The 13,773-nt window shown below is 49.8% G+C and overlaps 2 protein-coding genes across 2 annotated transcripts in view; one reads left to right on the forward strand and one right to left on the reverse strand.

Annotated features, from left to right (window-relative positions):
- GOT1 (glutamic-oxaloacetic transaminase 1) overlaps nt 1–951 on the reverse strand; it is a 50,993-nt gene extending 50,042 nt beyond the window's left edge. Inside the window, exon 1 of the mRNA XM_068134753.2 lies at nt 347–951. Coding sequence (XP_067990854.2) covers nt 347–464 — 118 coding nt within the window. The 5' untranslated portion in view covers nt 465–951. The remainder of the gene's footprint in view (nt 1–346) is intronic.
- Nucleotides 736–13,773, forward strand: part of LOC137439072 (uncharacterized) — a 68,159-nt gene continuing 55,121 nt past the window's right edge. The window contains exon 1 of the mRNA XM_068134745.2: nt 736–764. The gene's annotated coding sequence lies outside the window, so the exon portion shown is untranslated. The remainder of the gene's footprint in view (nt 765–13,773) is intronic.

A 13,773-nucleotide genomic window follows, 5' to 3' on the forward strand; every position in this document is an offset into this window, starting at 1 on the left:
CTTCTACACATCCCCTGTTCTCGCAATCTCGCCCCCTCTTGTCTCCTGCTCCCTTTGTTATATGCTCTATGTGTTAACTCTTATATGAGCCTCGACCAAGAATAAAAAATTATTAATTTTTTTATTACACCCAGTAGTCTAACCCCGTTCCGAGACGTGGCAGGTTGGCACACACGTGACGTCTCTCTCCCTGCAAGCGAAACACCAGGATGACAGTTTGTACCTGGGTCAGGATTCGAACCCAGACGAGGTAGCTCAAAGGTGAGGGAGCGTACATATTCAAGTCATTCTGCCAAATTCTCCAATCAGTACTTCTCTCTGTTTCTCTCAGTGGTCGTTCACTCACCTCCGACCCCCAGGTTGACCTTCGCCGGGTGTGGGTCGCCACGGAAATCCACCGTAAGTTGGAACACCGGAACCGGCGGTGCACGTGGAACCTCCGCGAACCAGGACGTGTGCTCCATGATGTGAAGGACGAGGTGATCGCACACGAGCGACTGTAAAGGACGCAGGAAGGTCGTCTCACCACACAGGGACCAAGGTGCGACCAACTACAAAAATATCTTTAAACTTCGAATATGACCCGAGCTCCAAATAAAGAAGGCGCCGAACAGGACGAATTAAAAAAAGAAAAAAGGAATTTAAAGGAAGGCGGAGAGGGAAAACCGTAATTTAAATCCCTCCCATGGCGTGACGTAATCGCCACCCGCCCCAGTCCACGTTGGGCACCGTGACGTCATCACAACCTCTTCCTCACCCTACAAGTACAAGTTCATCTCCGCGATGTAGTAAAATATTTAAATTTCACAAACCTCGTTATTCCGAGCACGTTAATAGTTATTTAGTTAAAACTTTAACTTTTTAACCAGAGTCGGTGAGGTAATGGTTATATAGTTAGTTGTCCACTCAGTCTCGGCGGACGGCGGTTTGAATCCCGTCCGAGTCGTACGTAATTTGTAAATGGTATAGGGGAGCCAGGCACTGAAATGTTGAAAATCCCGTACCGGCGTGCTGTAAAATTTCCATGGGTGGAGTTGTGTAGGCCTAGGCATCCCGCACAGGAATAGTTTGCTCTGCTCTGCATTTGCTCTTGCGAAATCCAAATTTTTCGGGGTTATTTGAACTTAAGGGACCACGTAATTGAGCCCAAAAGTTGGGGGTGGGGGAAATCAAAATCCGATTTCAACAGGTTTACTAGAAAGGAAACCATGCAGGTTGGGTATCATTAGAAAGGTCTTGATAAGACCTACCGGATGGTACGATGCAAATGAGTAGGTCAATACTGATGACGTCACCAGAGGTCAAAACGTCATATTTTTTTTAGCCGAGGTGAAAATCTAGGGGGTTCGATCTTAAAATGGCCACTGGTGCAAAACTAAAAGAGATAAATGGATGAAAATAACACTGATTTATGTTGACATATAGGGTAAGTTTTTTATAACAATAAACATTACAAATACCTTGAGGTTTTGGAATTAACCCCTTGTGTTTGAAACACAAATTTCATTAAAACGACAATCCTCGGGATTTTTCTAGCATTAGGACAAGACAACCCCAGGACTTTCTATATTATGATTTTAACCAGATATCTTATTGAAATAGTTTACATTTATCTCTTCGAAGGTGTATCAACCCTTAATGCACCAATTTAGTAACAGTGGATACATTTTGACCCTCAGTGTACGGAATACCAAGTTTGTGGTAAAACTCCGCATGAAAAACGTAAGAGTAAATCTCTCAGGCTCTCTTTAGTGAGTTATGGGTACTATAGTATTCCTGCATTGTTCCTTGTATTGCATGAGTTATGGGTACTATAGTATTCCTGCATTGTTCCTTGTATTGCGTGAGTTATGGGTACTATAGTATTCCTGCATTGTTCCTTGTATTGCGTGAGTTATGGGTACTATAGTATTCCTGCATTGTTCCTTGTATTGCATGAGTTATGGGTACTATAGTATTCCTGCATTGTTCCTTGTATTGCGTGAGTTATGGGTACTATAGTATTCCTGCATTGTTCCTTGTATTGCGTGAGTTTTGGGTACTATAGTATTCCTGCATTGTTCCTTGTATTGCGTGAGTTATGGTTACTATAGTATTCCTGCATTGTTCCTTGTATTGCGTGAGTTATGGGTACTATAGTATTCCTGCATTGTTCCTTGTATTGCATGAGTTATGGGTACTATAGTATTCCTGCATTGTTCCTTGTATTGCGTGAGTTTTGGGTACTATAGTATTCCTGCATTGTTCCTTGTATTGCGTGAGTTATGGGTACTATAGTATTCCTGCATTGTTCCTTGTATTGCGTGAGTTATGGGTACTATAGTATTCCTGCATTGTTCCTTGTATTGCGTGAGTTATGGGTACTATAGTATTCCTGCATTGTTCCTTGTATTGCATGAGTTATGGGTACTATAGTATTCCTGCATTGTTCCTTGTATTGCATGAGTTATGGGTACTATAGTATTCCTGCATTGTTCCTTGTATTGCGTGAGTTATGGGTACTATAGTATTCCTGCATTGTTCCTTGTATTGCGTGAGTTTTGGGTACTATAGTATTCCTGCATTGTTCCTTGTATTGCGTGAGTTATGGGTACTATAGTATTCCTGCATTGTTCCTTGTATTGCGTGAGTTATGGGTACTATAGTATTCCTGCATTGTTCCTTGTATTGCATGAGTTATGGGTACTATAGTATTCCTGCATTGTTCCTTGTATTGCATGAGTTATGGGTACTATAGTATTCCTGCATTGTTCCTTGTATTGCGTGAGTTATGGGTACCATAGTATTCCTGCATTGTTCCTTGTATTGCGTGAGTTATGGGTACTATAGTATTCCTGCATTGTTCCTTGTATTGCGTGAGTTATGGGTACTATAGTATTCCTGCATTGTTCCTTGTATTGCGTGAGTTATGGGTACTATAGTATTCCTGCATTGTTCCTTGTATTGCGTGAGTTATGGGTACTATAGTATTCCTGCATTGTTCCTTGTATTGCATGAGTTATGGGTACTATAGTATTCCTGCATTGTTCCTTGTATTGCATGAGTTATGGGTACTATAGTATTCCTGCATTGTTCCTTGTATTGCGTGAGTTATGGGTACCATAGTATTCCTGCATTGTTCCTTGTATTGCATGAGTTATGGGTACTATAGTATTCCTGAATTGTTCCTTGTATTGCGTGAGTTATGGGTACCATAGTATTCCTGCATTGTTCCTTGTATTGCGTGAGTTATGGGTACTATAGTATTCCTGCATTGTTCCTTGTATTGCGTGAGTTATGGGTACTATAGTATTCCTGCATTGTTCCTTGTATTGCGTGAGTTATGGGTACTATAGTATTCCTGCATTGTTCCTTGTATTGCGTGAGTTATGGGTACTATAGTATTCCTGCATTGTTCCTTGTATTGCGTGAGTTATGGGTACCATAGTATTCCTGCATTGTTCCTTGTATTACGTGAGTTATGGGTACTATAGTATTCCTGCATTGTTCCTTGTATTACGAGAGTTATGGGTACTATAGTATTCCTGCATTGTTCCTTGTATTGCGTGAGTTATGGGTACTATAGTATTCCTGCATTGTTCCTTGTATTGCGAGAGTTATGGGTACTATAGTATTCCTGCATTGTTCCTTGTATTGCATGAGTTATGGGTACTATAGTATTCCTGCATTGTTCCTTGTATTGCATGAGTTATGGGTACTATAGTATTCCTGCATTGTTCCTTGTATTGCGTGAGTTATGGGTACTATAGTATTCCTGCATTGTTCCTTGTATTGCGTGAGTTATGGGTACTATAGTATTCCTGCATTGTTCCTTGTATTGCGTGAGTTATGGGTACTATAGTATTCCTGCATTGTTCCTTGTATTGCGTGAGTTATGGGTACTATAGTATTCCTACATTGTTCCTTGTATTGCGTGAGTTATGGGTACTATAGTATTCCTGCATTGTTCCTTGTATTGCGTGAGTTATGGGTACTATAGTATTCCTGCATTGTTCCTTGTATTGCGTGAGTTATGGGCACTATAGTATTCCTGCATTGTTCCTTGTATTGCGTGAGTTATGGGTACTATAGTATTCCTGCATTGTTCGTTGTATTGCGTGAGTTATGGGTACTATAGTATTCCTGCATTGTTCCTTGTATCGCTTAAGAACAGACAGTATCTCTTGAAATTAGTCGATGAGGGAACAAAGGTAAGACAAGCAATCATTGATTTCACTGATAAGTGACTATACATGTAACTCTAAGATTTGTAGCCTTTAATTCAGGCAAATTTGATCAACAACCATTTCAGACACTCGTGGGTCCATAAGCAACATTATCGCTGGTTATGCATCCAGCCTAGTCTAGATTATATATCGGATAGCCTTTCATTGGCACAGTGACATAGTATGGAAAGACCGGTTATAACATTGAAGATGGAGATAGGCGGATGGCTCTTAACAGTACAGATTCAAACATGTATGAAAAGTAGGAAATTACTTTTCGAATCGGTTGCATTTTAGTGGGTCTCCTGCACACAAACAGGCAATGCTGCACTCTGTTCCAGCCTGTCTGCAGGCTCAGTTGCCCCTGCATTTTCTTTTCATGCATCTGCGGAATGTCCGAATAATGCCCGGTTTTGATGGCTTGGTCATCCTTAGGGCAACTAAGCAACCGTCATGCAAGGTCCTACCAAATTGTGATGCATCTGGAAGGGATGGATTTGTCTGGACTGCCCGCTTGCAGAGTGCGAGGTGTTGCAAGACATGGAGAATATGGTGTTTAAAGGCATCCTCAGTGCAAGGAAGGGAACGTAGATCTCCTTTGCGCGTGATAAACAGATGGCAGCGCAGTTCGTCTAAGGTACCATTGAAATCCTTCCTGCCATACAAGGCAAAGTACAATAGTCTGGCTGATTGGAATATGTCTGAGGTTGGGGTCCAAGTCTGTGTCACAGTCAGCATCGCTGCCAAGAGGATCGAGGACATCTGTGCATTCAAATGCCACTTTAAGGGTGAAGGAACTGCGCTCCAACGCGAGTCGAAAGAATTGACGCGACCAAAGACGGAATTCGTCCGAGTTGCTTTATTGAAACAAAACAGCTCAGGTATTCTGACAAGCCCGTTTTTCGGGCAACAATATATATACACATTTATGTCGGGAAGTTTGCCCGGCAAAAGCTATACCGGGCATGCCCGGGTATCAAGGGCGAGCCTTGGAAAGGCGAGTCTGGACCTGCCCGGGCGTGTTTGGCTGCGGCCTGGCAAGTCGAGGCTGGGCGTGCCCGGGCGCTCTGGGCGAGCACTGGAAAGGCGATAGCGGGCATGCCCGGACGCTCTGGGCGAGCCCTGGAAAGGCGATAGCGGGCATGCGCGGACGCTCTGGGCGAGCCCTGGAAAGGCGAGAGCGGGCATGCCCGGGAAAGACGAGACCGGGCGTGCCCGGGAGGTTCGGGCATGCCCGGGAACAGTGAGTCCGGGCATGCCCGGGAGAGGCGCGTCTGGCCGTGTTCTGGCCGGTGCAAGGCGATTATGTACATCCAGCGGTAACCGCTACACACGCCCCTCCAGAATCGACCTGCACCGGCAGGGTCAATTTAAGGGGGGTCCAGATGACCCGGCCGAAGCGACCCCTGGAGGGTCGTGGGGAGGGGTCTGACGTGGTGGTGGGTAGTCGAGCGGGGGGAACTGTGGACGGGGGGCGGCCTTGCCGCGGAGGAAGGGCCAACCGTGGTGGTCGGTCGACGTCCATGTGCGCTGGTTTGAGGCGGTCCACAGAAATCCGGTCCGGCCGGCCGCCGAAGTCGACGATGAAAGACTTGTCGCCCCGTCGCAGGACCTGGAAAGGCCCGTCGTACGGCGGCCGGAGTGGCCCCCGGTGCGCGTCATGACGCACAAAGACGTACTCCGCTGTGCAAAGCGCCGGGGGGACGTAGGACTGGGGGCCACCGTGGTGGGACGTTGGCACGGGGGCAAATCGTCGGGCGGCCTCCTGGAGGTCCGAGCGCTGGCGAGCGGCGGACCAGGGACTGGTAGCGTCAGGCACGAATTCGCCCGGGATGCGGAGTGGCTGGCCGTAGACGAGCTCGGCGGCGGATGCCTGGAGGTCTTCCTTGGGGGCCGTGCGAAGGCCCAAAAGGACCCACGGCAGCCGGTCGGCCCAACCGTCGTCCTGAAGGCCGGCCATGAGTGCGGCCTTCATGGAGCGGTGAAACCGCTCGCACAACCCATTGGCTTGGGGGTGGTAGGCCGTGGTGCGGTGCAGCGTGACCCCCAACGAACGGGCGACCGCGCCCCAAAGCTCAGACGTGAACTGTGGGCCGCGGTCGGACGAGATGTCCGCTGGTGCGCCGAAGCGCGTGACCCAGGTGGCGATGAACGCCTGCGCCACGTCGGCGGTGGTGGTGGAGGTGAGGGGCACGGCCTCCGGCCACCTGGTGGTCCTGTCCACCATGGTGAGCAGGTGGGTGAACCCCCGCGAGGGGGGCAGGGGACCCACCAGGTCCACGTGGACGTGGTCAAAACGCCGTTCAGGCACGGCGAAAGGTGCCAGCGGGGCCTGGGTGTGGCGGTGGACCTTGGCTCGCTGGCAGGCCGTGCAGGCGTTGGCCCAGTCGCGGATGTTTCGTCGAAGGCCGTGCCAGACGAAACGCGCCGACACCAGCTTCTGAGAAGCTTTCCAGCCCGGGTGAGAAAGGCCGTGGATGGAGGCGAAGATGCGGCGCTGCCAGGAAACGGGCACGATGGGGCGAGGCTGGCCCTGGGAGACGTCGCAGAGCAGGACGGTGCCCGCGACGGGGATGTCGGCCAGGCGGAGGCCCGTGTCCGCCACGCGGAGTGCCTGCACCGAGGCGTCGGTGGTCTGGTCAGCCGCCATGAGCGTGAAGTCCACACCGAGGTGGACCGCGTTCGCGCTGGCCCGCGAAAGGCAGTCGGCCACGGCGTTGTCTTTGCCGGCGACGTGCTGGATGTCCGTGGTGAACTCCGACACGGCGGAGAGGTGGCGCTGCTGGCGGGCCGACCACGGCTCCGTGACCTTAGCCATTGCGTAGACCAACGGCTTGTGGTCGACGAAAGCCGTGAACGGGCGGCCCTCCAGGAGGTGTCGGAAATGGCGAACGGCCAGGAATAGCCCGAGCAGCTCGCGGTCGAACGTGCTGTAGTTTACCTCGTTCGGCCGGAGTTGCCGGCTGAAAAAAGCGAGTGGCTGCCAAACCCCGTCCACCCATTGCTCATGGACGGCGCCCACCGCGTAGTTGGAGGCGTCCGTAGTGAGGGCGATGGGCGCGTTGAGCACCGGGTGAGCCAGCAGCGTTGCGTCGGCGAGGGCCCGTTTGGCACTGGCGAAGGCCGCGTCCATGGCCGCGGACCAAACAATGTCATGCTTGGCCGGCTTGCCCCGGAGGGCCTCGTAAAGGGGCCGCATGAGCTGAGCAGCGCGGGGCACGAATCGGTGATAAAAATTCACCATGCCGAGGAACTCTTGGAGGGCCTTGATGGAACGGGGACGCGGGAACGTGGTGATGGCCTCGACCTTGGTCGGCAGCGGCACGGCCCCGGTCTTGGTGATGCGGTGGCCCAAAAAGTCAACGGTCGTCGCGCCGAAGTGGCATTTGACCGGGTTGACAATTAAGCCGTGCTCGCTGAGGCGACCGAACAGTGTTCAGAGGTGGAGGAGGTGCTCGGCGCGGGACGTGCTGGCGACGAGGATGTCATCCAGATAGACGAAAAGAAACGGCAGGTCGCGCAGCACGCCGTCCATCAAGCGCTGGAACGCCTGGGCCGCGTTCTTGAGGCCAAACGGCATCCGCAAAAATTCGAACAGGCCGAACGGCGTGATGACGGCCGTCTTCGGGACGTCGGCCGCCCGGACAGGTACCTGGTGGTAGCCCCGTATCAGGTCAATTTTCGAAAAGATGACCCATCCCGCCAAACGGGCGGAAAAGTCCTGAATATGCGGGATCGGGTACCTGTCGGGGGTGGTAGCGTCATTGAGACGGCGGTAGTCGCCACACGGGCGCCATCCACCCCCCGGCTTTGGCACGATGTGCAGTGGCGAGGCCCACGCGCTATCGGAGCGCCGCACGATGCCGAGGTGCTCCAACGCGTCGAATTCGGCCTTTGCCACGGCGAGCTTGGCTGGGTCGAGGCGGCGGGCCCTGGCGTAGACCGGCGGGCCCGTAGTGGGTATGTGGTGCTCGATCCCGTGCCGCACCGCGACGGCCGAAAACGTCGGCCGCGTGAGGGCCGGGAATTCCACGAGCAGGCGAGCGAACTCGTTTTTTGCCGGGAGGGCGCATGCCAGTTCGGTCGGCGCGGAGCTGCTCATTGTGCACGCCAGGGAGTTGAAGGTCTCGGCGTGGACAAGGCGACGTCGTTTGACGTCGACCAGCAGCCCGTGCGCGCAGAGGAAGTCGGCGCCCAGCAAAGCCACGGGGACGCTGGCGGTAACAAAAGTCCATTGAAAGCGCTGGCTGCCGAAGCAGAGGGTGACGACGCGTGGGCCGAAAGTGCGTATGGCCGAGCCATTAGCAGCGACCAAAGAGGGGCCGCAAACTGCGTCCAGCCTGTCCTGCTCGGAGGCAGGTATGACGCTCAGTTGGGCGCCGGTGTCGCACAGGAAACGCCGTCCAGACGCTTTGTCCCGAATAAACAGCAAGTTGCCCGAGTGGCCGGCGCTCATGCGGCCGACGTTTTCGGCCGTCGCGGTGCGGCACGGGATCGAGCACCACATACCCACTACGGGCCCGCCGGTCTACGCCAGGGCCCGCCGCCTCGACCCAGCCAAGCTCACCGTGGCAAAGGCCGAATTCGACGCGTTGGAGCAATTCCGCGGCGATGCCTCGCAGGGCGAACTGGGAGTCCGCCTGGGCGAACCAAACAGCCGCGTGAGTCTCCCAGAGGGTAGGCAGTTTAAGCGTCACTGCCGTATCACGTCGGGGTCACCAATGAAGGAACTGCGCTCCAACGCGAGTCGAAAGAATTGACGCGACCAAAGACGGAATTCGTCCGAGTTGCTTTATTGAAACAAAACAGCTCAGGTATTCTGACAAGCCCGTTTTTCGGGCAACAATATATATACACATTTATGTCGGGAAGTTTGCCCGGCAAAAGCTATACCGGGCATGCCCGGGTATCAAGGGCGAGCCTTGGAAAGGCGAGTCTGGACCTGCCCGGGCGTGTTTGGCTGCGGCCTGGCAAGTCGAGGCTGGGCGTGCCCGGGCGCTCTGGGCGAGCACTGGAAAGGCGATAGCGGGCATGCCCGGACGCTCTGGGCGAGCCCTGGAAAGGCGATAGCGGGCATGCCCGGACGCTCTGGGCGTGCCCTGGAAAGGCGATAGCGGGCATGCCCGGACGCTCTGGGCGAGCCCTGGAAAGGCGATAGCGGGCATGCCCGGACGCTCTGGGCGAGCCCTGGAAAGGCGAGAGCGGGCATGCCCGGGGAAAGACGAGACCGGGCGTGCCCAGGAGGTTCGGGCGTGCCCGGGAACAGTGAGTCCGGGCATGCCCGGGAGAGGCGCGTCTGGCCGTGTTCTGGCCGGTGCAAGGCGATTATGTACATCCAGCGGTAACCGCTACAAGGGCACGCTTTTTCCCAATGTGGTAAGGATAGGATACAGTGTCACATCCCATTAGGATGTAACGGCCAAGATCATTGCTGTGACATCCACTGTTGGAAACGTTGAAGTCCGTTGTCTGGAAATGGTGTGGCATGGGAGGTATACAGTTGTTGTGGCATCCGGATTCTGTGGCCTTGTTTTCTTTTGAATCCACAGTTCCTTCAGAACCACAGTGGTGAATCCACAGTGGTGGGAATGAAAAATCCCTGCCTGTCTTCTTGCTGATCCACTTCTCTCGCCATGGATGCAATGTATCTCTGCGCATCAGTGTAACTTATACAATTACCAAGGCGATTCAGTAAAGTCACAGTGTCTTTACTTCTCATCTGCTTTATAACGTGGATGGCAGTTCCAATCTGCTTTGGTGTCTGTGTGTTTGCAATTGCAGCACATATATCTTGGGTGAGGTTGAGAACTTTCTCATGCATCTTTGTGTCTAATTGAACCCGACCATCAGGCCCCAAGTCATCGCCAGCATCACTTACCATCCAGGCAACATGATTGTACAAGTCACAAGGGACACAACTTGAACGAAGGGCATATTCATAGGAAATCACAATGTTTGCTTCAACATCAGATTCACTAGACTGTCGACATTTTGTCATCTCGGAGGTTGCAGACTTGACCTGACAACGAATAGACTTTGCAGTGTGAAATGATTCAGCAATGCTGCTGTATGATTGCGGCTTGTCAATAATTTCTTGCTCAGTGGCAGTTTCACGACCACCATCTCCATCCTCTATGAATATTGATTCTTCCAACTCGCCTTTCAATTTTCTGATTTCTTATAAACTGTTGCAATAGATAAACCAGATGAACACAGCCAATTGGAAATGCCTTGAGGTTGGAGGATTATCATGACCCGGTCTCCGAAATGATTTTGAAAGCGTTGCTCTAGACGACAGTTGCGGTATGATAAGGGGTTATCAGCATCGTTTTCTCTTAACCAGTTGCAAAGCATATCACGCAGATGAGAAACAAGATATAATGTACCCTCCCCAAACAACTGTTGTTCTATCTCAGAAACTAGCCATTTGAAGCCAGCTTCGAAAACGCCAGCGCAAGAAACCTCGGCCTCTTTCATCTTACCTAGACCCCTCTGATTTATGAAATTGTCCAAACAAAGTTTATGGTACTTGAAATCATAGGCAATCATATCAATCCAGCCATCACTCGTACCTTGTAGGAGGTGTAACATTTTCTGGTCATTTAGTTCTTTTGCTCTAGTCCAAATTGAGATTTGTCTTTCTGCAGTTGCAACTAGAATCAGCTTCCGATTTTCCTTCTTGTCTCTGTCCTTCCCACAAACAAAGCACACAGATTTCAAGTCCACTTTGGAATCTAGTTTCGATCGGGTAGTTGTACGGCGGACTTCTTCGGCACTCTCCTCAGCAAATTCGGCCATCTTCTTCTTTTTCTGGTTTACGGACTTCTTGTTGGTGTACTGGCTATGGCAAACACTGTGGTACTTTGGACGTTTCTCCAAAAACAAATCTTCGTCCCCAATATCTTCAGTGAGGCGGCGTGCAACATTATCATCCAAATTGGACACTGCATGCAACAAACCAGGGTAGCCAGCTTTCGTGAGATTTGACAAACAACTTTGTGTTGACTTTTGACATATGATACAAATTCCATAGTCCGTGCCACCAACAGGACACCCTCTCTTCTGTCCAACGTGCAGCGTTCCATCCTCTGCATTGCCATAGTTGGCCAAGGACCAGAAAAAGCCTGAAAAAGAACCAGGATTGATCAGGAGGAGTCATGAGGCAAACACGCTATGTCACAGCCTTAGACATGTTAGACAGCAAGCATCGGTTTTTAACTCAACTGGACTACTGTCCAGTTGAGTTCATCACATACTGAACCCTCCGGCGTCCGTCGTCTGTCGTCGTCGTCTGTCATCTGTCGTCCGTTAACTTTTCGACATTAACACTCCAGCGTCCACAAATATCAACCGATTCTGATCAAACTTGACTTGCAGCATCCTTACCCCAAGGACCAGGTTGGTATTACATTTCAGCCCTATCCGTTGAAAAATGGCGGACGTAGGCGACCATTTTGTTTTTGATCATGAAAACGACGTTAACACTCTAGCATCCACAAATATTAACAGATTTTGATCAAACTTAGAGTGTTTAACCCTTACTACACAAGGTAGGTCGCTATTGCATTTCAACCCGATCTGTCACAAAAAGGCCGCCATAGGCCGCCATATTGTTTTCAGCTCCGAAACGACGTTAAGACTTTAACATCCACAAATATTTATGGAGGTTGATCAAACTTGGTGTGTGAGACTCTTACCACACACACACACAACTATATTTCTGCAACATTGTTGCAAAGTGTAACATTGTATCAATTGTAAAACAAGGACAAGTATAAGGATACAAGGACCTTAAAATTATGACACAAGGTTGTTGGCTTTTCATTTAAGTCAAATCTAGTACAGACAACTGACCTACTTTAAAGTTGTCCAGTCAGTTCAGTTGAGTTCTGCTTCCCTGGAAGCTCTAGTTTATCATAGGTTCTCCTTTATCTGCTCAAAACAAAAGGCTCTGCTATCAAGGAATAGTTAGGCCATCCTTCGACAGATGGTAACTCATTAGGGACAGCAGAAATCCACTATCCCGTTTTGCCCCGCTATCTCATTATGCAACATACATAGTGTTTGTCGGTAGGGTAGAGCAATATCTAGAGCCAGGTAGATCTGAATAGGTAACATGCTTCGAATAGGTAACATAGGGAATCTACCTTGCAATAAGTTCTGTGTAGTCCGGTTTGTCGGGTTAAGATGTATACCTGTGAAGGCTGCAGGGCTCTCGCGCCTCCCTCCATCCCGCGCGCTTTGGTGTAGCTTTTGTTTTTGGAGTCCGCCATTGAGTTTCGCCTCGAGAGCTAAGGCCTTGGCTTCCGTGACCACCTGATTTTAATCAAAGGTGGCCGCGCGACATTATAGTCACTTATCAGTGAAATCAATGATTGTTTGTCTTACCTTTGTTCCCTCATCTACTAATTTCAAGAGATACTGTCTGATCTTAAGCGACACAAGAAAAAATGCAGGAATACTATAGTACCCATAACTCACTAAAGAGAGCCTGAGAGATTTACTCTTACGTTTTTTTATGCGTAGTTTTACCACAAACTTGGCATTCCGTACACTGAGGGTTAAAATGCATCCACTGTTACTAAATTGGTGCATTAAGGGTTGATACACCTTCTAAGAGATAAATGCTATTTCAATAAGATATCTGGTTAAAATCATAATATAGAAAGTCCTGGGGTTGTCTTGTCTTAATGCTAGAAAAATCCCGAGGATTGTCGTTTTTATGAAATTTGTGTTTCAAACACAAGGGGTTAATTCCAAAACCTCAAGGTATTTGTAATGTTTATTGTTATAAAAAACTTACCCTATATGTCAACATAAATCAGTGTTATTTTCATCCATTTATCTCTTTTAGTTTTGCACCAGTGGCCATTTTAAGATCGAACCCCTTAGATTTTCACCTCGGCCAAAAAAAATGACCTTTTGACCTCTGATGACGTCATCAGTATTGACCTACTCATTTGCATAGTACCATTCGGTAGGTATTATCAAGACCTTTCTAATGGTACCCAACATGCATGGTTTCCTTTATAGTAAACCTGTTGAAAATCGGATTTTGATTTCCCCTACCCCTACCTTTTGGGATCAATTACGTGGTCCCTTAAGTTCAAATAACCCCCAAAAATTTGGATTTCGCAAGAGCAAATGCAGAGCAGACCAAACTATTCCTGTGCGGGATGCCTAGGCCTACACAACCCCACCCATGGAAATTTTACAGCACGCCGGTATGGAAAAATCCTTATTTTGCATAATTTTGAGGTCAGGCTCCCCTACTATGTGCTGCTTCCCTGCTGACGCTCATCATTCAAAAAAAGGATAGATAACGGACAAAAAAATAACCATATATTGGCAATCATACACACACACACAGGCTTTGATGGTCCTAATGGCCGAATGTTGAAGTGCCAATTGCAATGGAAGTGTTATATTATTTATTACTAGCACACGGTGTTGCCGGGCAACGTGGGGTCCTTCCAACCACCCCATCCCTTCCCTCCAACTCCTCCCCTCGTCTCCTTATCCTCACCCCTTCCCTGCATCCTGCAACCCCACCCCACCCCCTCCCCAC

The sequence above is a fragment of the Myxine glutinosa genome, chromosome 13, assembly GCF_964187855.1.
Source record: "Myxine glutinosa chromosome 13, kmMyxGlut1.1, whole genome shotgun sequence".
Lineage (NCBI taxonomy): Eukaryota > Metazoa > Chordata > Myxini > Myxiniformes > Myxinidae > Myxine > Myxine glutinosa.